The 23,981-nt window shown below is 37.7% G+C and overlaps 1 protein-coding gene across 1 annotated transcript; it reads left to right on the forward strand.

Moving 5' to 3' along the window:
- The first annotated feature begins 3,615 nt into the window (after window positions 1-3,615).
- LOC113284453 (fibrous sheath CABYR-binding protein-like) lies at window positions 3,616-9,874 on the forward strand. Its single transcript, XM_026533911.1, has 5 exons — window positions 3,616-3,655; window positions 4,376-4,604; window positions 4,737-4,946; window positions 5,028-9,295; window positions 9,395-9,874. Exons 2-4 carry the CDS (start codon window positions 4,380-4,382, stop codon window positions 5,106-5,108), a joined length of 516 nt encoding a protein of 171 aa, XP_026389696.1. The 5' UTR covers window positions 3,616-3,655; window positions 4,376-4,379; the 3' UTR covers window positions 5,109-9,295; window positions 9,395-9,874.
- Window positions 9,875-23,981: the final 14,107 nt, after the last annotated feature.

Genomic DNA, 23,981 nt, shown 5'->3' on the forward strand with positions numbered 1-23,981 from the left:
CCGGCGGACCACTACCGAATATCGAGGTATCTGAAATGCCCAGTCTCTTGTTCCTTCAGCAACATGGAAAAGACTATGGTCTACTAAGATACTTCATAGAGATCAAATATTTGTGTGGAAGTGTCTTAAAAATATCATCCCATTAGGGACAAAATTTCTAAATGTAAAGAGGATACTGACACACATTGCAACTTATGTAATTTTGATTATGAATCTATTGACCATTTGTTTCTTTCCCGTGACTATGCTAGGTCAATCTGGCTTGGTGTACGTGTTAACATGTTAAATATTCAAAATCACTATAATAGTTTTCTGATTGGTTAATTAGTTGGTTTAACCCTGATGATAGTAGTTTTTCAATATCCGTTCTCCATTATGAAAAACTAGCTTACAAATGCATCATTAGTATTTGGTTGATTTGGAAAGACAGGTACAATTTAATCTTTCAAAAAATAAAGCCTAATAGATTGCATACTTTGAATAGAATATCTCATCTATCTAACAAGTGTTCTTCTTACACCAATAATAAAATAATTAATATTGTAGCTACAATGGAGGTTCCCATGGACAAAGATTATATCAAATTTAATATGTGCATATTTTATTGAATCTGCATCCGTTGGAAGCATTGGACTGATTATAAAAAATTTTGCAAGAAAATGTCGAGGAGTCGAATGAAAATTCTACAATAGCGGGCTCAACTTAGAGAATGAGGTTGAGCAGCAGGAGTGCAAAGCAATGGAGGATGCAGTAAAGTGTAACCAGTTTTGGTTTCAATAATATTTAATTTTGGCGTCTGATAGTGATATAGTAGTGAATTCTTGGTTCATCCTTGGATACTATGAATAAAATTTCAAATAATAGTTGGACTTTTTAATAAAGTAACCACCTTTTTGAACCATATTTAAGAAACTGGCCGTTTTTTTGAATCTTTATATAAACTGGCCGATATTGACATTTTCCATCCCGTTTTTTTTCAAAAAACGGATTTAGGTAGTTAACTGGCTATGTGGCAGTTAACCTGCTAGGTAAAAGACGACTTAACCCTCGTCTGAGTTCGTAACCAAACCAGTATCGAGTCAACTCGGTGACTCATTGCAACGGTCGGATTTGTAACGGTTGGATTTGTGACGGTCAGATTCAGCTTCATTCATATAAATTAGGCCCTGCAGAGAAGAACCATAGTATTTGTCATACTCAACAGATCAAAAAAATGAAAATAAATAAGACATGAGCCAAAATGAAGTAAACTCTCCAGGCAGCAGTAGCAGCAGTAAGGTAAGATTAAGATTAAAACAACCCCTAATTTCATGTTCTATCTGTGCACAGGGAATTCATGATCCAAAGGTATGTCCTTGGATTTATTCCAGGTGCAAATATATACCATGTAATGGTATAAGGCAACTATTGTGTTCAAAAGCAAAAGAAACAAAATAAAAAATGTTTTTGAAGTGTTCAATTCCAACCTGTCAGTACTTTGAATGGTTTGACGATGCCATCGATCCTGTCAAATGCAAGATGGTGAAATTACCAGTAGAGAATGGTTGTTACGCTTGCGGAGAATCTGGTCATTGCTTCAAAAACTGCCCACTGCAAAATCAAACCTGCAACAAAGATCACTGCAAATCAAAGATGGAGATGAAATTTTGCAAGAATGAACACAACAAGAACATAGCATACCTCACTTGTACAGATTGTGACGGTTTTAAATGGGTCTCAGATGAAGTCTTCATTGCTGCAAAAAACAGAATTATGCATTCAAGTTTACAACTTAAAGCTATATGTAAGGAACTCAACAATCTGAAAATGTAACCTGCAAATGTACTAATAAACAATCTGCCACTTTTGATTCAGCATTAATTCAAATCTACAAAAGAAAAAAATATTGTCTTCTTAAACACAAAAAATCAGAAAACGGATATAAATTAAACTTCTCTTTAACATCCATAGACAAACCCTTATACACCATATACTTAAGTGTCATCAACTCTGTTTCATCTCTATGGCAATTAGGAAATACCAAAGTCTCATTCTTTGGCTCCGCATATACACTGATATTCCGAAATTTGAACTGACTGCAACACAAATGAAACAAAATCAGATATAAACCTATGAAAACCCAATGAAAACCTAATTAAGCAATATTACTTAAAATCAAACACCCAATCACGAAAATTAAACCCCAATTAAATAATAAAAATTTGGTTTCAAATAAACCCTAATTACAAAAGAAAAAAAACAGAAACCCTAAAAATCAATCGATCAATTAAATCAATTAACTATCAATACAATGATTTTCATCATATATTAAGTCACGGGTTTCGCTAATCTTACCTTGATTCAGACAGTTTCAATCCCGGTTTGTACCTCATCTTCACTGTATCACCACTATCTCTGAATCCCTAAATATGTAGAACTTTTCTTCCAAATACACTCTGGTCTTTCACTAACATCTATGTCTTCAACAAAAACAACTTCAATAACATCAGTTTTCTTTTTCTTTTCAAACAACTTCAATACCTAACCCTAGTTTCAGAACTGGGAGAAGAGAACGAGGGAGAAGAGAGGACGAAATAGAAAGTGTGGTGAGAGATTACACCACACGCGTCTTTAAATGGGCAAGGGCACAGTCGTAAATTCTCTTACCGAGTTTGACTTATTCAACGCAGCTGACCGATCTGGTGGGCCCAGGTGTCAACTCTAACGGAAAGGCTAGTTTCTAAAAGAATTTAAAAGCTTGGCCGGTTTATGAATTATATGGTTTGAAGCAGGACACTTTATTAATTTTTTTGTTTTGTAAGAAGGTGTATAGGCAAGGTAACAGTGTTGCTCATTCTCTTACAAAGAAGGCAAGAAAGCAAAAAAATAAATAGAAAATAACTTTGATTAATGCAGTCTTTTCCCACCTGATATTTAGAGTTGGATGGAAAAGGAATTTGATCGGGTACAAATAAAATGACTATTTCGGATTTCAAAAAACAGTGGACAAATAAGATGATTATTTTGAAGAAACATACAAATAAAATAGGCGTATAAACAGTGTACCCCAGCTTAGGGTCGAACCTGGTGAAAGATGCGGCAGTAAGTAAACTTCCACGGTTTAAGAAAATAAAAGTAAAATTTTCCTTGTGAGAAAAATAAGAGTTACTGCAAGACCGGCGGATATGAGTAAAATTTTTTTTTAACGATGTTGCGCTCTACCATATCGTGCTTATTGAAACGTTTAGATTCTGTTCGTACGACGTGCAGCTGGATATTGCATTTTCGGATCTCAATTTCACCTCAACAGAAACTATTTGCAGTAATAACCACCTCAGCACCAAAACGTAGGAATCTTTGAGTAACAGAAAGTGCAGTGAAGTATAGCTAACCTGTGGACCGCAACATTCTGAAATTTTAAGATCTTGTTTGTTTAAATAGATCCAACGGTATATATCAAATATGATTTGTTGATTTTAAAATTAAACGGTCCTGATAAAAAAATGAGTAGTTTAATTTCCGTGTAGTGAGATGCACTGTGTGGTTTATTTCTCACAAACTCCCCCTCCTCTACGCTTATAAAGTTCGTCTTCTCTGTCACTGAGAAGACAGAGCAATCTTTCAGGTGAAGAAAAACCTGCAGAAACTCAGATTAGGGATTATAATCTCGTTTTAGGTAAAAATTCTTCTATCTACAAGTTTATTCAGTAATAAGTTGTGATTCTTGCACGAATTCTTCTTTACTTAGTTTCTTAAAAATGTTCATCGGCAGAGATCACCATTTTATATAGAATTTGAAGTTTCTGAAACAACTTTCTGAGTAGTAGATGTTATATCTATTTGTAAATGGCCTTTAGTTGATCTATACTGCTAAAATTATGAACTCATTCATGTATATATGTTCTGCAATATTGTCCATGTGAATTTCAGTTTTCTATTTGTTAAGTTCCATCTCTTAAGAATATGTGTATGTCCAGGAATTAGATTGTCAATGCAGAATATGGTTTTCTATATGATGCTGTTTCAAATCTGTTTCATGAAATCCATTTTTGAGCTTGTAACCTTAAGAACTAATTTCTTCATGGATGTATGCCATAGTGCAGATTTCGTTTTTGGTAAAATCTTATTCTGAATGCGATTATTTCGTAGATCACTTTTTGAGTCCAACATTTTCCAGGACTGAAATTGGTAATTAGATGTATGAAATTACTACTTGACATGCATAATTTTATGTTTTTCTAGAATCAATTTATTGATATATCTTACTTAGAAATGCATGATATAGTTTCGTTTAACATAGATTAGAGCCACCTTCGTTTCAATCTCAGTGAGTGCATTTATTTTTATCTCTTTTTTCTGCTTTTGCTTAATTTTGTTAAGCATTTTTTTGATACAGCAAGATGAATCCACATTCCGATTCTGAAACACCTTCACCCCCTTCCTCTGGAGAAGAATACGATCCACTCAACGAACCAGTTGCTAATGATTCATCAGCTTCGGTGAGTCTTGCCAATTCAAGTGGAGCGACTACTCCTGTCACGACTGATTCCTCTCAGTCAGATACCACATTTACTCAGTCAGATACCACTATTGCTTCAGGACATTCCTCTTCTGCCGACTCCGAGGTATTGTGTGTGTGTATCTTTTAGTTTCATGGTTTGGGAGTGTAATTCAATTTTAAATCTACACTGAATACAAATTAGCATCATACATAGTATTCCTTGTTAGAACTAGAATTATAACTTTGATAGTTGTAGGTTCATCCAGAGTCTCCAGAGGAGCCACCAGCTGAATTGGTTGCCCCACAGGAGCCACCACCAGTTCAGGTTCCCCCACAGGAGCCAGCAGCTCAGGCTACAGATATAGCTAATGAATTACGTCCTCCGAAGAAGCGACATGAGCCAGCAGTTCAGGCTGCAAACATAGAGAATGATTTACGTCCTCTAAAGAAGCGAAACATGGGCGAGGTTCGTCAGCAGCCTTTGATAGTCTTTGGTGCCTGTTGTTTGGGTTCGTGATCACGAGTTTAAACTATTGTGAATTTTCAGGGTTCTCAAATTGGAGGGCAAGGCTCGGACTCGGAGTTTCATGGTGATAACAGCTTTGGACCTGGTGCAGCTGATGCTTAGTGGGCTTGGTAAAATGAATGTGTTCTGTGCATTTGGAGTTTGGACGCAGCTCTGCCTAGGGTTTACTGTAATTTTCTAGTTTTTGCTTTTTTATTTGGGAGATCGTCTTTCCTTTTCATCTTCTCCTCGTCCTCCGTTTAGACTCGATCCAATTTTCTTCGTTCTCTCTGTGGTTATGAATTGATTTGACTGATGGATTGATCAATTGCAATATCGACATTTAATCTCATCCATTTGATAAAGCTTAAACCTTTTCTTCTTTTATATGGAGTATTATTTATTATTCATTGCAGAAGCATAAATTTTAGTTGTAATTATTATTATTATTCTGAGTAATGGGTATGAGTATCGAAGGAGAAGAGCAGAACGAGAGGAAGAACAAATTAAAAGATGAGGACAACAAACAACATCTTCCTGAGGAATTAGTTATCGAACTGATTCTTACTAAATTACCAGCTCCGATTCTAGCCGTATGTTGCTGCGTCAGTAAGTTTTGGTGCAATTTAATTTCTAATGATACACGATTTGCTGTGGCACATTTTATCCAGAATAAAAATAAAAATAATCTAGTCTTTTGTCTTCTAAATGTTTTCGCAAACAATTGGGGGCGTATCGTTTTTTTTGGTGTACAAATTGGTGGTATTGATGATGATGAATTGCTTGATTCCAAAATATTTTCGACCATAAGTTACAGAAAAACAATGGAACTAGTAGGTTACTGTAATGGCTTAGCCTGTGTTAAGGTAATTAGTGAAGATGGTCATGTTGATGGTGTAGTAACGGTCATTAACCCGAACCGGAGTGAAACACTTTCCCTACGCTTTATGACTCCGAATGGGGGATCATGCAGGCATTTGTGTCATGGTTTTGGTTTTGATTCGTTATCACAAGAATATAAGGCTGTAGTTATCTATACTTCAGTAGCGCACAATGAATTTGTTTGCATGGTCATTACTTTGGGAACCAATTCATGGAGAACGATAGTTACTAGGACTGCTGATATGTCACCGCCGCCAGGTTGTTCTTCATTACCTAGTCGAATGATAACAAAGGTTTTGAAAAGTTCTCATAGACAAGCTACCTTTTGTGGGGGTCATCTCTTTTGGAGGATAACTAACAGAGTAGTAGAAGAAGCTAATGGTAATAATATTGAGTTTCTTAATGATTATAATAACATTGAAATGTTGCTCATGTTTAACATTCACGATGAGAAGATTCAGTTCATTCGGTTCCCAGCTGAATGTATGCTATCCCCGGTGCATGAGCATCAATATGTTGAAGTTGATCATCATCTTCTGGAGTTTAAAGGATATCCTTGTGTCGCACGTTCTGAAAAGATAATGGTAAGCCACAGGTTTCGTCACCTTCGCCGTCATCAATGTAGCGATCAGAGAACTTTTTGCCGTTGTCGTTTTATGGTTCATCTGTATATATTGAAGGACAAGGTCAAACAAGAATGGGAAAAGGGGGAGACTTTTGATATTCAAATGAAGGAGGAGGGTTTGCCAGCAGCTCCCTTCTGTTGTTACTTTGGCACTACTACTGATACTAATTCTACTACTACTACTACCGCTCCTACACGTATGCTGAGTTTCTCTGATCAGATGTTATTGTACTGGTTCGATGGGGACAGTCTTATATTCTACAATTTGCAGATGAGACATCTTAAGGTCGTTAAGTGCTCCAGATCATGTAATAAGCGAAATCGATTCATTTTCAAACTTAGGATGAAAGGAATCTCCGCAGAGTGCAGTCTTGGTGAAGATGACAATCCTTATTGTCCGTACATGGATTATCAGCTGCATGCTCAAGTGGAAAATATCCTTTCTCTGAAAACCTTCATTCCAGAAGGAGAAACTAGTAACTTCGAAGGTTTCGAGGATTACAGCCAGTGCATTAAAGATAAGCTACCTGCAGGAGTGGTGAGTACGGGAAGAACTAAAGGAACAGTAAGATATTATCCTTTCTATAGTTAGTTTGTCCTGTGTTTTGACTTCAGTAGTGGTGGCCAATTCACTATTCATGTTTTTATTTGTTTCTTGATGATTATTACTTGAATGAGTAGACAATGCAGTTACTTGTATATGCTCAGAAAGTTTTAAATCGTTCAGTCAAGGAATCACATTTCACTTAGTTTATCCCGTATTTCTAAGTTCCATTGTGTTTCAATCTAGGCTAGTTGGTGTTGCCGTGGTTGAGATGCCTAAATACTTCTATGTTATTCAGTTAAACCAGTGCTTTGGTACTGTAGCAGATATTAGCCAGCCATTGCAATGGATATGAGTCCTAAATTATGATTGTATGACATTTTTGCTTGTGCATATTCTTAGTGATTAAAAAATCAGTCATATACCAGGTTAAGATTTTTTACCATCTAAGTTCAGTGAGACACTAGGGGTTTCAAAATACAAAAAAAATTGATTGGTCAATAGTTAAGAATATGATGTTGATGAGTCTCAAACTCAGGTTGTTGAGATCAATTTCGTAAAGGTGTCAAAGACTCCTTCACAAGTTGATGTTTCGAAGTTTTATATGGTGAATATCTGCTTGTTTTCACTGATGCATTCAGTATATGTGCTTCTTTGATGATGTTTTGTCTACAGAACTCTGTCATGCTCTCTAATTGACGGTTTGGAAAAAGATATTTGGATTAGATCTGCATTACTAGAAATATGGCGTTTAGGTTGCATAATAGAAGTTACAGGTGATGTTAAAGGAAGCTCTAGTGTACTGTGAGAGAATCTACCAAGATACTTGAACATTCTTTCCTGCAACTGAGAGAACTATGCGGCATTTATCCTGTTGGAAGGAAATTCCTTCCTGCACTTGCTATTCATGGCAGGGCAGGTAATCTGAACCTTTCTGCACTTTCTCTTAATCGACTAAGTAGTATAAAAAAATTGTCATGTTGTAGTAGAAACATCCTTTCTTGCATCAGCAGCTTATTATGGTGTACTTTGCTACTCTCAGGTTCTAATATTACTATATTAGATATGGTACTGTTTTTTTTTTTTTTGGGGGGTGGGGGGGATAATTATTTGGATTTGTACATTGTCATATCAGATAACTGCTTATCTGATTTTGAGTCTCTATTCTTAAGAGGCTGCAAAGAACAGAAGCTAACCATCCTAGTTGAAAACCCCTCCTATCATCTCTCTTCTGCAAATCAATTTTTGGTGTGTTGGAGCATTTGAATGCTTACAGGGGACAGAGACCCAACTAGGAAATGCTATTAATGGAATATTGCGAAATCTGATGTCTGTTAGTGTTTGGAAGTGCTTTAATGAACTTTTATTTAAGGTATGGTTCACTTGTTACTTCATATTCCAATTTAGTTTGGAAGATTTTTCTTGGCATGAGGCATTATCAGTCTGCAACAGTTAGAATTATAGTTGCTTAAAGGCTTAGAGATGTGCTTTTAGTTCAGGACATGATTATTGGACTAGGGTGATCTATCAAATCTGTTTTGGAATGGTCAAACCAATAAAAGGTTCTATGAATAGTGAGGGGAAGAGCATGTTAAAAATACTTGCACTTACTGTTTCGCCATTTCAATTTAAAGAATCATGTCCTTGAAGATTTCATGTTTAATTGGCACTTACAATAAAAGGTTCTCGTTTGGCATTTTTTCAGCTTCATATTTTGTGACTTTCTTCAGAATTGTGTCATTTAAATTTTTTGGTTGGTCATGTTTTCATTGTTATGTGCGAAACCTTCATTTTGTACACATTTTTTTTCGCTGGTGTGTTATATGTTTTCACTCAGGTAAGAAAATATTGCTCCACCTAATTTAAACACAAATTTTCAGTGCCAACTATATATCATGTTCATAGTTTGCATTGGGAATAACTTTGCTGTGTGGCCAACCAGTGGATGGAAGGTTGGAAGCTCTCTTCTATGTGGCCTGGACTCAAATGGGCTTGCTTTTAAAAAATGATGTGAAGTGGATTATGGGAAGCGGTAATTCCATCTCTGTGTGGTTTGATTACTGGGTTGGAGATGGTCCTTTAGTAAATGGTGCTGAGTCTAACTCTCTAATCTACTTGAATAAGAACTTGCTGGTGAAGGATCTAATTTTGAATGGCTCTTGGCATATTTCTGAAAATTTGGGTCTTCTATACCTATAGACATTTTGCCTGTGATAAGTGGCATGGAAGATACTAGAATCTGATGTGGTAATCGACATGGTAATTTTATTCTTTCTGATGATGTACAAAGTATAAGGGAGGTTGAAACTAGTTGGTCTAAAGAGATTTTGAGAAATTTTCTCCATCCTGGTATTGCAGGGTAATATATGGAAGATTCAAAGTGGAATTGTGTTAAATGATGAATTTCTTCTTCAAAAAGCTTCCAGATTGTGCGGAAGCGTTTTGTTTATGCTGGTGAATGTGCTACAAGTAAAAGTTTCATGTACATTGCAGTGGTTTCTGGTTCTAAATTGGTGGGATGGATTTTCAAAAATGTAGAGTTCCTTGGTGGTCGGAGCTAGATGGCAGTCAGCTGTTAGCAAGGTGAGTACCATTCGTTTTGTTCAAATGTACAGCGAGGAAAAATTTTCGGCTGATACCGGAGGGATTCAAGATTGCATAGAGCTATAGAGAAGTGTAGTGGCAGGCCAAATTGGCTTAATAGCATTGTCTGCATTTAGATGCCTTATGTGGCATATTTTAGATTTTCTGTTTAGTTGTTTTTTCTCTTTCTATTTGTGTGTTGGTTTCCCTTTTTGTTTTTGCCTTTTCAGTTATTGTTTTTGTTTCGTTTCTTAATTTCTTTCCTCCAGTCTTAATTTCTTAATTTCTTTCCTTCAGTCTGCTGAATTTCTAATTATCTCTTTAGCTTTGGAATTAAAGAAGAAAAATCTTGCGGGATCCATGATGTAATTCAATAAATCTTCAAGGAGTTTGCCCAACTTGCCGAAAATAGAGCCTTTTTTTTCGGAGCAATTCGAGGTAGGCTAGAGATATTATCTTATAAAAATATACTCCCTCCGTTTTTAAAGAATAGGCAGGTTTTCTTTTTTGGGTATGTCAAAAAATAGGCTTGTTTTCATACGTGGAAAGTTGGTAGGCTTCTAAAAGATGGGTAAAAAAAATGAAGCGAAATGAAACGCGGGGGCCTACAGTAATACCGCAAGTGCACGGTCGTCGGTTGTAGCTCGTGCAAATACGGGTCGATCCACAGAGATCGGGTGTGTTTGGAGTGTTCTAGCTAATTGGGTTCCTAGATTTGCTTTGGGCTTAGAAGCCTTTTGGCTTAAATTGGGCTTTGAGTGCTAATGGGTTTGTTCACAATAAAATGAACTGAGCTTGGGCTCAGTTAGTCTTTGAAGTGCAAATGGGCTTTGGCCTTAAACTTAGGCTTTTGATTAAGCCTGAATTGGATTGGGCCTTAATGAATTTGGGCTTTGGTTTTAAACAACTGGGCTTTGGTTAAGCCCACAGTTGACTGAATTGGGCTTCAGTTTGAAGTGAGCTTTGGGCTTGAGTGCACAGCAATGAACTGAATTGGGCTCAGCTGGCTTTGGCAGGCAGTAGCAGTAGCAAGACTGCACAGCAGAAGGGCAGCAGCAGCAGTGAGCAGCAACAGCAGGGGAAAGCAAAGAAAGCAGCAACAACAGAGTTGCAGCAGCAGAGAAGGCAATGCAGCAGCAGCACAAGTGCTGCACAGCAGCTGCAAGGCAGTGGAATAAGAGAAGCAACAGAGTTGCAGCAAGCCAAAAGAAGTAGCAGCACTAGAAGTAAATCAGCAAATGAAATGAACATGGAAGTAAAACAGTGACAGAAACAAAGAACAAAGCAACTACAAGCATAAAACAGTGCAAGATGAACCAAGGCCTAAGCCAAGGGCAGGGGTGATAAAGAAACTGAAATGGAGCAAGGCTAAGGTAGAATACATGCAAACAAATAGAATGGGAAGAAAACTAGCTTGCTATGAGCACTAGTTTCTCCCAATGCTCAATCAACAGTGCAACCTAAGCATACAACAAGAATGGCAAGATAATCAGCTTGCTATGAGCACTGATTTCTTCCATTGCACAATTAGTTCAAAGCTTCACAGATACCTAGCCTAGCATTCCATCAATTGTGACAGCAAATTTAAACATGACAGTGAACATGTAACAAACATCAACAGGAGAGAATAGCATTAACAGGACACAAGTAACAGGTATTAACAGAACATGGACATTAACATAAAATAGCATTAACAGAACATGATCACATTAACATAAATAACAGGAGCATTAACAGAGCATTAACTATAAATAACAGGAGAAAATAGCATTAACAGAACATGAACATGAACATAAATGAAAGTGAAAATATTAACAGAACACATTAACATTTAACAGGACATGAAAGTCCTGGATGTTGGCTACTCCAAGCATACTTTTACAACACACCCATAGTTCCTATTTATAGTCCACAACACAATTAGGGTTCTACCCATTTTCCCAAAATAACAGTAGGCTAGGGTTTGTGATTACTCACCCAATTTGACACAACCACTCCATTTTGATGTCGACCCATGCTTCTATTTGTTCTCCTGTATCACCTCCATGCATCAATTGCTTCTCTAGCACACGTTAATCCATCAACCCATAACCTAGGGTTTAGGTTAGGTAATAAGTTGATGGGATAAAGGGCTAGAATGATGGGGGGAAGTTTTCAATCACGTGTAGGATGATGACGGAGGTGGTATGGTGGTGGACATGGTGGTACGGCGGAGCGGCAGTGGAGTTGGTGGTGGAGCAGTTGCAGAGGAGAAGGAAGGAAGGAAGAAAGAAAGAAGAGAAGAATGGGTCGAGTTTAGGGTATAGGTATAGGTTGCTAGTGTGTGAGGCGGATCCATCGAGTCTTGATGTTCTGTGACTCTGAGCTGCGAGATGCGAAGATGGTAGGTAGATCGGACGGTGATGCGGAGGTGGTTGGTAGATCTAACGGTGAGATGAGAGATGAATCGATGCAACCGTTGGATTTTGAAACACAACGAAGTCAACGGTGTTAGATGATGTTAGGTACTGTAGTGTTAAGCGGAAGTATCGAGATTTGATGCGCAGGCAAAGAATCGACCGTAGGATCTAAATGTGATATAATCTGAAGGCTTGGAATTTAAGCGCTGTGGTGTTTGGCAGAGACTTCAGATTTTGATGGTCTATGAATGAGCGACCGTAGGATGATGAGTTGGATCCAATCTGACGGCTGAGAATGGAGGCGGTTTTGGTTATAGAAAATGGGTTTGGGTAAGGGTTTTGGGCCTTGGGTATGCCAAGCCCATATCTTCTTTAAGAGCAATTCTTCCTTCTTGAGCCCATTTCTAGTCTTTTGGGCTTATGCGCACCATTCTTCGCGGCTTCCTTGCGTAATTTCTTCCGGCTTTTCACTACTCTTCAGCTCTTTTCTGCTCCGCAAGTCATCCAGACTTTATTTATTACCTAAAAATGCAAAATTAATTAATAAAAATATTTATTCTTGAAAACAATGAAAATACAGAATATGGGATAAAATGTAGAATTAATGCATAAAAGATGAGTTAAATGCCAGCAAAAAGGGATAAATATATACAATATTTGGCACTCATCAAATACCCCCAAACCTGAATTTTACTTGTCCTCAAGTAAAACAAAACTAAGGAAATCCTAACTATACCACTGTCGCTGGTCTCTCGAATGCATTTAGCGTATGCACTAAGCCTTTTAAACCACTAAGTGTCCCTAGTGGACGAGTTGAAGTCTCGTGAAGGTTTACCAGAGGTGTGCCTACAAAACCTAAGGACAAAGTATAAGCTCAGATTCCATCAAACGTGACATGTGCAAAACAGTTTAAGCTCACAGCAAAATGGAGATGTCAATCTAGCTATCGAAGGCACAATCCTAGCACTGATAACAAAAAAAGACATGTGATAAGAGTGTAAAGTGTATCTACACATGTGTAAAGAAAGATTTGAAGTTATGACTACTAATCACCAAGAGATAGTTTCTCAGGCTAAGAACTGAGGTCGAAATCTAGCTAGCTGTCCGGACTTTACGAGAATTGTGAATGAGTTGGAGGTATTTCACAATTACTCGCGTTGTACATCAATGGCATACACCCTCCTTGCTTATTACAATGAAACAACAAAATGACTCTTATTTACATTGACTATTCTCTTTTTATTTTTGGAACAAGAGATGATGGAATTGATAAATACTTGATTTTTTTGTTTTTTTTTTGTTTTTTTTTTTTTTGAACAAGGAAACACTTTTGATACATAACAAAAAGAAACAAAAGATTACATGACACTTTGCAAGAGGTAGCCCTTTTTGATGCACCCAGTTAAATTCGATGGTTGTCTTTCTTAATGTAACCTCCACCTTCTATCCCAACCAACCAAAGAACAAGCTAGTCAAGTTTCGTTCAGTATTCTAAAGTGATTGGCAATCGTAACTTCCTATCAAACACCTTGAAGATCGAGGCCATACATGTATTGGTAGATCGTGCGCGTGCAAATTTCTTATCACAATGTGAATTGTGCTAGAATCAGGGTGCCTAAATATCTAGACTAAGACTCCTAATAAAAATACATATTTGCACAAGAGTCAACATTTCAAGTTAAATGAGCTCCATTTTTATGTTTTTTCATTTTTTAATTTTTTTGAATTTTGATTTTTCAATTTTTTTTTTTGGAATTTTTCAATTTTTTCAAAAAGAAGAAGGAGTTCGTTTTCAATTATGGCAAATTATCATGGTATCTACTCTATACCCCCAAACCTAAACTAAACATTGTCCTCAATGTTTCAAAATATGGAAAGAATTAAAATGCAACATATGGAAAGGGACATGCTGAGTAGAGTAAAAGGAGAGAGAATACCCGATTTCGGCGAAAGCAGAATTAAAACTCCGTTATTCAAGGCAAAAAATCCAACATATTTCAGCCGAGATCATATTGGATTAGCAAAATATATACAAAAGGAAATTTAACTAACACATTATCTACAAGAAAATTTGGTTTTTTAATGGGATTGGACTTTTTGGAAAAAAGATTTGGTTTTGTTGGGAAAAAGACAAATTTTGGTTTTGATGGGAAAACGAAAGAGAAAATTTGGTTTAAAAATGGGAGCAAAGTAGAAATTTGGTTTTAAAAATTGGGAGCAAAAGAATTTTTTTTTTTTTTTTTTTTTTTTGAAAAGAAAATAAAATTTGGTTTTTGAATGGGAGCAAGCCCACTGTGCAAGCCTTTTGTGTTTGCTTTGGCTCCGCTTGGTTGAAAACTTTTGGTGGAACTGAGTCCAAAATCTCGGCCTAGAATTTGGGTACTCGGCCCACTAACGAGTTCAACTAGCGTGGTCGGTTACAAGCTCAGCTGGGTTTAAAAACCCAGAATACAAAATACAAGTCCAAATTAAACAAGCTCACAAAAATTAAATACACAAGCCCACAAATTAAACAAACAAGCCCACAAATAAATTATTACAAACCCAACAGAAAATAAGAGAAGCCCAAAAATTGGCTTTAATATTACATGCCCACAATTAAAAATTGGAAGCCCACAATTCGGGTTCTCTTAAATGGGTTACCTTTTAAGCACAGCCCAGCTGCTCTGATATTGTTGCAAAAACCCAGTTGGGTTTTGGTTCTTTTCCTTGGTGGCGTCCCAGCAGAGGAAAAACAGGTTCAGATCAGCAGGTCCAACAGCAAATGAAGTGAAGCAGATGCAGATGCAAATGCTATGCAGTGAAATGCAAAATAGCTAATAAAACAACAAGAAAAACACAGCACCAATCCCCGGCAACGGCGCCAAAAACTTGGTAGGCTTCTAAAAGGTCCTACAAATTATAACCGCAAGTGCACGGTGTCGAAAGTGGCAAATGTGCAAGTACGGGTCGATCCACAGAGACTGGGTGTGTTTTGGAGTTTCTAGCTATTTTGGGTTCTAAATTTGCTAATGGGCTTTGAATACCAAAGGGGTCTTGAATATCAATGGGCTTTGAATACCCTTTGGAACTGTTGGGCTGAACTGAGCTTGGGCTCAGAAATGTGGACTATGGGCTAACGGTGAACTGAACTTGGGCTCAACAGTTCAACTGTGAATTGGGTTCAGTGTCTTTTGATGTGAACTGGGCTTTGGATTCAGTCAAGGATCTGGGCCTTTGGGCTCTGAATTAGGCTTTTGATTAAGCCCACAGTTGACTGAATTGGGCTTTGAGCCTTAACCTAAACTGTGGCTGGGCCTTTATAATGAACTTGGGCTCAATGTTGAAGTGAGCTTTGGGCTTGAGTGCACAGCAATGAACTGAATTGGGCTCAGCTGGCTTTGGCAGGCAGCAGCAGTAGCAAGACTGCACAGCAGAAGGGCAGCAGCAGCAGTGAGCAGCAACAGCAGGGGAAAGCAAAGAAAGCAGCAACAACAGAGTTGCAGCAGCAGAGAAGGCAATGCAGCAGCAGCACAAGTGCTGCACAGCAGCTGCAAGGCAGTGGAATAAGAGAAGCAACAGAGTTGCAGCAAGCCAAAAGAAGTAGCAGCACTAGAAGTAAATCAGCAAATGAAATGAACATGGAAGTAAAACAGTGACAGAAACAAATAACAAAGCAACTACAAGCATAAAACAGTGCAAGATGAACCAAGGCCTAAGCCAAGGGCAGGGGTGATAAAGAAACTGAAATGGAGCAAGGCTAAGGTAGAATACATGCAAACAAATAGAATGGGAAGAAAACTAGCTTGCTATGAGCACTAGTTTCTCCCAATGCTCAATCAACAGTGCAACCTAAGCATACAACAAGAATGGCAAGATAATCAGCTTGCTATGAGCACTGATTTCTTCCATTGCACAATTAGTTCAAAGCTTCACAGATACCTAGCCTAGCATTCCATCAATTGTGACAGCAAATTTAAACATGACAGTGAACATGTAACAAACATCAACAGGAGAGAATAGCATTAACAGGACACAAGTAACAGGTATTAACAGAACATGGACATTAACATAAAATAGCATTAACAGAACATGATCACATTAACATAAATAACAGGAGCATTAACAGAGCATTAACTATAAATAACAGGAGAAAATAGCATTAACAGAACATGAACATGAACATAAATGAAAGTGAAAATATTAACAGAACACATTAACATTTAACAGGACATGAAAGTCCTGGATGTTGGCTACTCCAAGCATACTTTTACAACACACCCATAGTTCCTATTTATAGTCCACAACACAATTAGGGTTCTACCCATTTTCCCAAAATAACAGTAGGCTAGGGTTTGTGATTACTCACCCAATTTGACACAACCACTCCATTTTGATGTCGACCCATGCTTCTATTTGTTCTCCTGTATCACCTCCATGCATCAATTGCTTCTCTAGCACACGTTAATCCATCAACCCATAACCTAGGGTTTAGGTTAGGTAATAAGTTGATGGGATAAAGGGCTAGAATGATGGGGGGAAGTTTTCAATCACGTGTAGGATGATGACGGAGGTGGTATGGTGGTGGACATGGTGGTACGGCGGAGCGGCAGTGGAGTTGGTGGTGGAGCAGTTGCAGAGGAGAAGGAAGGAAGGAAGAAAGAAAGAAGAGAAGAATGGGTCGAGTTTAGGGTATAAGTATAGGTTGCTAGTGTGTGAGGCGGATCCATCGAGTCTTGATGTTCTGTGACTCTGAGCTGCGAGATGCGAAGATGGTAGGTAGATCGGACGGTGATGCGGAGGTGGTTGGTAGATCTAACGGTGAGATGAGAGATGAATCGATGCAACCGTTGGATTTTGAAACACAACGAAGTCAACGGTGTTAGATGATGTTAGGTACTGTAGTGTTAAGCGGAAGTATCGAGATTTGATGCGCAGGCAAAGAATCGACCGTAGGATCTAAATGTGATATAATCTGAAGGCTTGGAATTTAAGCGCTGTGGTGTTTGGCAGAGACTTCAGATTTTGATGGTCTATGAATGAGCGACCGTAGGATGATGAGTTGGATCCAATCTGACGGCTGAGAATGGAGGCGGTTTTGGTTATAGAAAATGGGTTTGGGTAAGGGTTTTGGGCCTTGGGTATGCCAAGCCCATATCTTCTTTAAGAGCAATTCTTCCTTCTTGAGCCCATTTCTAGTCTTTTGGGCTTATGCGCACCATTCTTCGCGGCTTCCTTGCGTAATTTCTTCCGGCTTTTCACTACTCTTCAGCTCTTTTCTGCTCCGCAAGTCATCCAGACTTTATTTATTACCTAAAAATGCAAAATTAATTAATAAAAATATTTATTCTTGAAAACAATGAAAATACAGAATATGGGATAAAATGTAGAATTAATGCATAAAAGATGAGTTAAATGCCAGCAAAAAGGGATAAATATATACAATATTTGGCACTCATCAAATACCCCCAAACCTGAATTTTACTTGTCCTCAAGTAAAACAAAACTAAGGAAATCCTAACTATACCACTGTCGCTGGTCTCTCGAATGCATTTAACGTATGCACTAAGCCTTTTAAACCACTAAGTGTCCCTAGTGGACGAGTTGAAGTCTCGTGAAGGTTTACCAGAGGTGTGCCTACAAAACCTAAGGACAAAATATAAGCTCAGATTCCATCAAATGTGACATGTGCAAAACAGTTAAGCTCACAGCAAAATGGAGATGTCAATCTAGCTATCGAAGGCACAATCCTAGCACTGATAACAAATAAAAGACATGTGATAAGAGTGTAAAGTGTATCTACACATGTGTAAAGAAAGATCTGAAGTTATGACTACTAATCACCAAGAGATAGTTTCTCAGGCTAAGAACTGAGGTCGAAATCTAGCTAGCTGTCCGGACTTTACGAGAATTGTGAATGAGTTGGAGGTATTTCACAATTACTCGCGTTGTACATCAATGGCATACACCCTCCTTGCTTATTACAAAGAAACAATAAAATGACTCTTTACATGACTCTTATTTACATTGACTACTCTCTTTTATTTTTGGAACAAGAGAGGATGGAATTGATAAATACTTGATTTTTTTTTTTTTTTTTTTTTTTTTTTTTTTTTTTTTTTTTTTTTTTTTTTTTTTTTTTTTTTTTTTTTTTTTTTTTTTTTTTTTTTTTTTTTTTTTTTTTTTTTTTTTTTTTTTTTTTTTTTTTTTTAGAACAAGGAAACACTTTTGATACAAATACAACAGGAAATAAAAATTACATGACACTTTGCAAGAGGTAGCCCTTTTTGATGCACCCAGTTAAATTCGATGGTTGTCTTTCTTAATGTAACCTCCACCTTCTATCCCAACCAACCAAAGAACAAGCTAGTCAAGTTTCGTTCAGTATTCTAAAGTGATTGGCAATCGTAACTTCCTATCAAACACCTTGAAGATCGAGGCCATACATGTATTGGTAGATCGTGCGCGTGCAAATTTCTTATCACTATGTGAATTGTGCTAGAATCAGGGTGCCTAAATATCTAGACTAAGACTCCTAATAAAAATACGTATTTGCACAAGAGTCAACATTTCAAGGTAAATGAGCTCCATTTTTATGATTTTTCTAATTTTTTAATTTTTTTGAATTTGATTTTTCAATTTTTTTGGAATTTTTCAATTTTTTCAAAAAAGAAGAAGGAGTTCGTTTTCAATTATGGCAAATTATCATGGTATCTACTCTATACCCCCAAACCTAAACTAAACATTGTCCTCAATGTTTCAAAATATGGAAAGAATTAAAATGCAACATATGGAAAGGGACATGCTGAGTAGAGTAAAAGGAGAGAGAATACCCGATTTCGGCGAAAGCAGAATTAAAACTCCGTTATTCAAGGCAAAAATCCAACATATTTCAGTCGAGATCATATTGGATTAGCAAAATATATACAAAAGGAACAAAAGGGTTTTTAAGAAATTTTATCTACTGGATTATATACAAAAAATTCACCATACACTAAAAGTCTAAAGAGTTGAGGATCAACCCAAAAGAAAAAGTGTAGAGACAAAGAAAGTTTCAAAACACTAAAATTGGACTTAAATGGGAATGAGAGTGAAAAACCGAATGAATCACCCCTAAACCAAATTTTTCAACAGGTTCACTTTTAAGCACAAAATCTAACAATTTTAGGGGTTCAGGATTCAAAAGGTCTAACTCATAATGGACTGTTTTCGGGATGGGCAAACATGCAATTTCCAACTGTGGCTCTTTAAAAGTGTTATATTTTGAAGCAAAATAGTCCAAGAGGACTTGGGAGGCACACAGTTCCAATCCTAGATTGGGAATTTTCAGAAAAATCGGTTTGACAATATGGGTACAAACCAAATCTAGGTTGGGTGGAAGGCCATCAGATTGTGACTTAGGTAGAAGAATAGGCATATCATTATCAATCAAATCAAAATCTTCTAACTCATCTACACATGTCACATCATGCTCACAATCATCAATCAAATTGGCAAGATTACAATCATAATTATCAACATCATCAACAGATTTATTCTCGTGTATCGGCACATCAGGGGAAACATCACATGGAATACTAGAAGAAATATCATGCATTAAGGTCGGGGCAGAGAAGCCTAATGTATTTGAACCCAAAGGTTCCATAACATTTTCAGTATAGACATGTTCTTCTAACATAACATCATAATCATCATCATCATCATGATAGGAATTTTGCAATCTAGGATAATTTTCAATCCTAAGGTCGGAGCTATTACAAGAATAAAACTCTAATTCATGGGGGTGATTCATATCATGTGGTGTTGTTCCTGTTTCCCTAACGGATTCCCATTGATGGGTTTTCTCTGCAATCTCGGCTAAAAAATTCCATGCATCATCCACAGATTTATCAATAAACTCACCATTACACATAGACTCAACCATGGTTCGAGATTTAAAGTCTAGTCCCTCATAGAGGATGACGACAAGTCTCCACTTCTCAATTCCATGGTGCGGACATTCACTCAACAAATCATTAAAACGTTCAAAATAGTGAAAAACAGTTTCCTCATCCAATTGGACAAAACAATTGATACTTTGACGAACAGCGATGGTCCTATGATGTGGAAAGAATTTTTTGAAAAATAGATCTGTGAGTTGGTCCCAAGTGTTGATTGATTGTGGTCTCAAACCGTAAAACCATGTTTTGGCCCTTTCCTTTAAAGAAAATGTAAACAAACGCAATTTCAGAGAGTCTTCGGACATATGATCAGGTTGCATAGTCCGACAAATTTGTTCAAACTTTCTTACATGAGTATAGGGGTTCTCAGAATCGAACCCTCGAAATATAGGAAGTATTTGTATCATGCTTGCATTTATTTTAAAAGGGTTATTGGTTTGAGGTAATACAATACATGATAATGGAATTTGTATTGATGGATACATGTATTCATGGAGAGCACGAGGTTGGCCCATTTTGAAAAGACACAAAGCCCACTATTTGGTTTTAATGGGTTTGGATTTTTGGGAAAAATTTGGTTTTGATGGGATATAAAAGAAAAAGAAAATTTGGTTTAAAAATGGGAGCAAAAGAAAATTTTGGTTTTTTTTTTTTTTTTTTTTTTTTTTTGAAAAAGAAAATAAAATTTGGTTTTTGAATGGGAGCAAGCCCACTGTGCAAGCCTTTTGTGTTTGCTTTTTGGTGGAACTGAGTCCAAAATCTCGGCCTAGAATTTGGGTACTCGGCCCACTAACGAGTTCAACTAGCGTGGTCGGTTACAAGCTCAGCTGGGTTTAAAAACCCAGAATACAAAATACAAGTCCAAATTAAACAAGCTCAAAAATTAAATACAAGCCCACAAATTAAACAAACAAGCCCACAAATAAATTATTACAAACCCAACAGAAAATAAGAGAAGCCCAAAAATTGGCTTTAATATTACATGCCCACAATTAAAAATTGGAAGCCCACAATTCGGGTTCTCTTAAATGGGTTACCTTTTAAGCACAGCCCAGCTGCTCTGATATTGTTGCAAAAACCCAGTTGGGTTTTGGTTCTTTTCCTTGGTGGCGTCCCAGCAGAGAAAAACAGGTTCAGAACAGCAGGTCCAACAGCAAATGAAGTGAAGCAGATGCAGATGCAAATGCTATGCAATGAAATGCAAAAATAGCTAATAAAACAACAAGAAAAACACAGCACCAATCCCCGGCAGCGGCGCCAAAAACTTGGTAGGCCCGGAAAAGGGTATAGAAATTATCCCCGGCAGCGGCGCCAAAAACTTGGTAGGCTTCTAAAAGATGGGTAAAAAAAATGAAGCGAAATGAAACGCGGGGGCCTACAGTAATACCGCAAGTGCACGGTCGTCGGTTGTAGCTCGTGCAAATACGGGTCGATCCACAGAGATCGGGTGTGTTTGGAGTGTTCTAGCTAATTGGGTTCCTAGATTTGCTTTGGGCTTAGAAGCCTTTTGGCTTAAATTGGGCTTTGAGTGCTAATGGGTTTGTTCACAATAAAATGAACTGAGCTTGGGCTCAGTTAGTCTTTGAAGTGCAAATGGGCTTTGGCCTTAAACTTAGGCTTTTGATTAAGCCTGAATTGGATTGGGCCTTAATGAATTTGGGCTTTGGTTTTAAACAACTGGGCTTTGGTTAAGCCCACAGTTGACTGAATTGGGCTTCAGTTTGAAGTGAGCTTTGGGCTTGAGTGCACAGCAATGAACTGAATTGGGCTCAGCTGGCTTTGGCAGGCAGTAGCAGTAGCAAGACTGCACAGCAGAAGGGCAGCAGCAGCAGTGAGCAGCAACAGCAGGGGAAAGCAAAGAAAGCAGCAACAACAGAGTTGCAGCAGCAGAGAAGACAATGCAGCAGCAGCACAAGTGCTGCACAGCAGCTGCAAGGCAGTGGAATAAGAGAAGCAACAGAGTTGCAGCAAGCCAAAAGAAGTAGCAGCACTAGAAGTAAATCAGCAAATGAAATGAACATGGAAGTAAAACAGTGACAGAAACAAAGAACAAAGCAACTACAAGCATAAAACAGTGCAAGATGAACCAAGGCCTAAGCCAAGGGCAGGGGTGATAAAGAAACTGAAATGGAGCAAGGCTAAGGTAGAATACATGCAAACAAATAGAATGGGAAGAAAACTAGCTTGCTATGAGCACTAGTTTCTCCCAATGCTCAATCAACAGTGCAACCTAAGCATACAACAAGAATGGCAAGATAATCAGCTTGCTATGAGCACTGATTTCTTCCATTGCACAATTAGTTCAAAGCTTCACAGATACCTAGCCTAGCATTCCATCAATTGTGACAGCAAATTTAAACATGACAGTGAACATGTAACAAACATCAACAGGAGAGAATAGCATTAACAGGACACAAGTAACAGGTATTAACAGAACATGGACATTAACATAAAATAGCATTAACAGAACATGATCACATTAACATAAATAACAGGAGCATTAACAGAGCATTAACTATAAATAACAGGAGAAAATAGCATTAACAGAACATGAACATGAACATAAATGAAAGTGAAAATATTAACAGAACACATTAACATTTAACAGGACATGAAAGTCCTGGATGTTGGCTACTCCAAGCATACTTTTACAACACACCCATAGTTCCTATTTATAGTCCACAACACAATTAGGGTTCTACCCATTTTCCCAAAATAACAGTAGGCTAGGGTTTGTGATTACTCACCCAATTTGACACAACCACTCCATTTTGATGTCGACCCATGCTTCTATTTGTTCTCCTGTATCACCTCCATGCATCAATTGCTTCTCTAGCACACGTTAATCCATCAACCCATAACCTAGGGTTTAGGTTAGGTAATAAGTTGATGGGATAAAGGGCTAGAATGATGGGGGGAAGTTTTCAATCACGTGTAGGATGATGACGGAGGTGGTATGGTGGTGGACATGGTGGTACGGCGGAGCGGCAGTGGAGTTGGTGGTGGAGCAGTTGCAGAGGAGAAGGAAGGAAGGAAGAAAGAAAGAAGAGAAGAATGGGTCGAGTTTAGGGTATAGGTATAGGTTGCTAGTGTGTGAGGCGGATCCATCGAGTCTTGATGTTCTGTGACTCTGAGCTGCGAGATGCGAAGATGGTAGGTAGATCGGACGGTGATGCGGAGGTGGTTGGTAGATCTAACGGTGAGATGAGAGATGAATCGATGCAACCGTTGGATTTTGAAACACAACGAAGTCAACGGTGTTAGATGATGTTAGGTACTGTAGTGTTAAGCGGAAGTATCGAGATTTGATGCGCAGGCAAAGAATCGACCGTAGGATCTAAATGTGATATAATCTGAAGGCTTGGAATTTAAGCGCTGTGGTGTTTGGCAGAGACTTCAGATTTTGATGGTCTATGAATGAGCGACCGTAGGATGATGAGTTGGATCCAATCTGACGGCTGAGAATGGAGGCGGTTTTGGTTATAGAAAATGGGTTTGGGTAAGGGTTTTGGGCCTTGGGTATGCCAAGCCCATATCTTCTTTAAGAGCAATTCTTCCTTCTTGAGCCCATTTCTAGTCTTTTGGGCTTATGCGCACCATTCTTCGCGGCTTCCTTGCGTAATTTCTTCCGGCTTTTCACTACTCTTCAGCTCTTTTCTGCTCCGCAAGTCATCCAGACTTTATTTATTACCTAAAAATGCAAAATTAATTAATAAAAATATTTATTCTTGAAAACAATGAAAATACAGAATATGGGATAAAATGTAGAATTAATGCATAAAAGATGAGTTAAATGCCAGCAAAAAGGGATAAATATATACAATATTTGGCACTCATCAAATACCCCCAAACCTGAATTTTACTTGTCCTCAAGTAAAACAAAACTAAGGAAATCCTAACTATACCACTGTCGCTGGTCTCTCGAATGCATTTAACGTATGCACTAAGCCTTTTAAACCACTAAGTGTCCCTAGTGGACGAGTTGAAGTCTCGTGAAGGTTTACCAGAGGTGTGCCTACAAAACCTAAGGACAAAATATAAGCT

The sequence above is a fragment of the Papaver somniferum genome, chromosome 5 (assembly GCF_003573695.1).
Source record: "Papaver somniferum cultivar HN1 chromosome 5, ASM357369v1, whole genome shotgun sequence".
Lineage (NCBI taxonomy): Eukaryota > Viridiplantae > Streptophyta > Magnoliopsida > Ranunculales > Papaveraceae > Papaver > Papaver somniferum.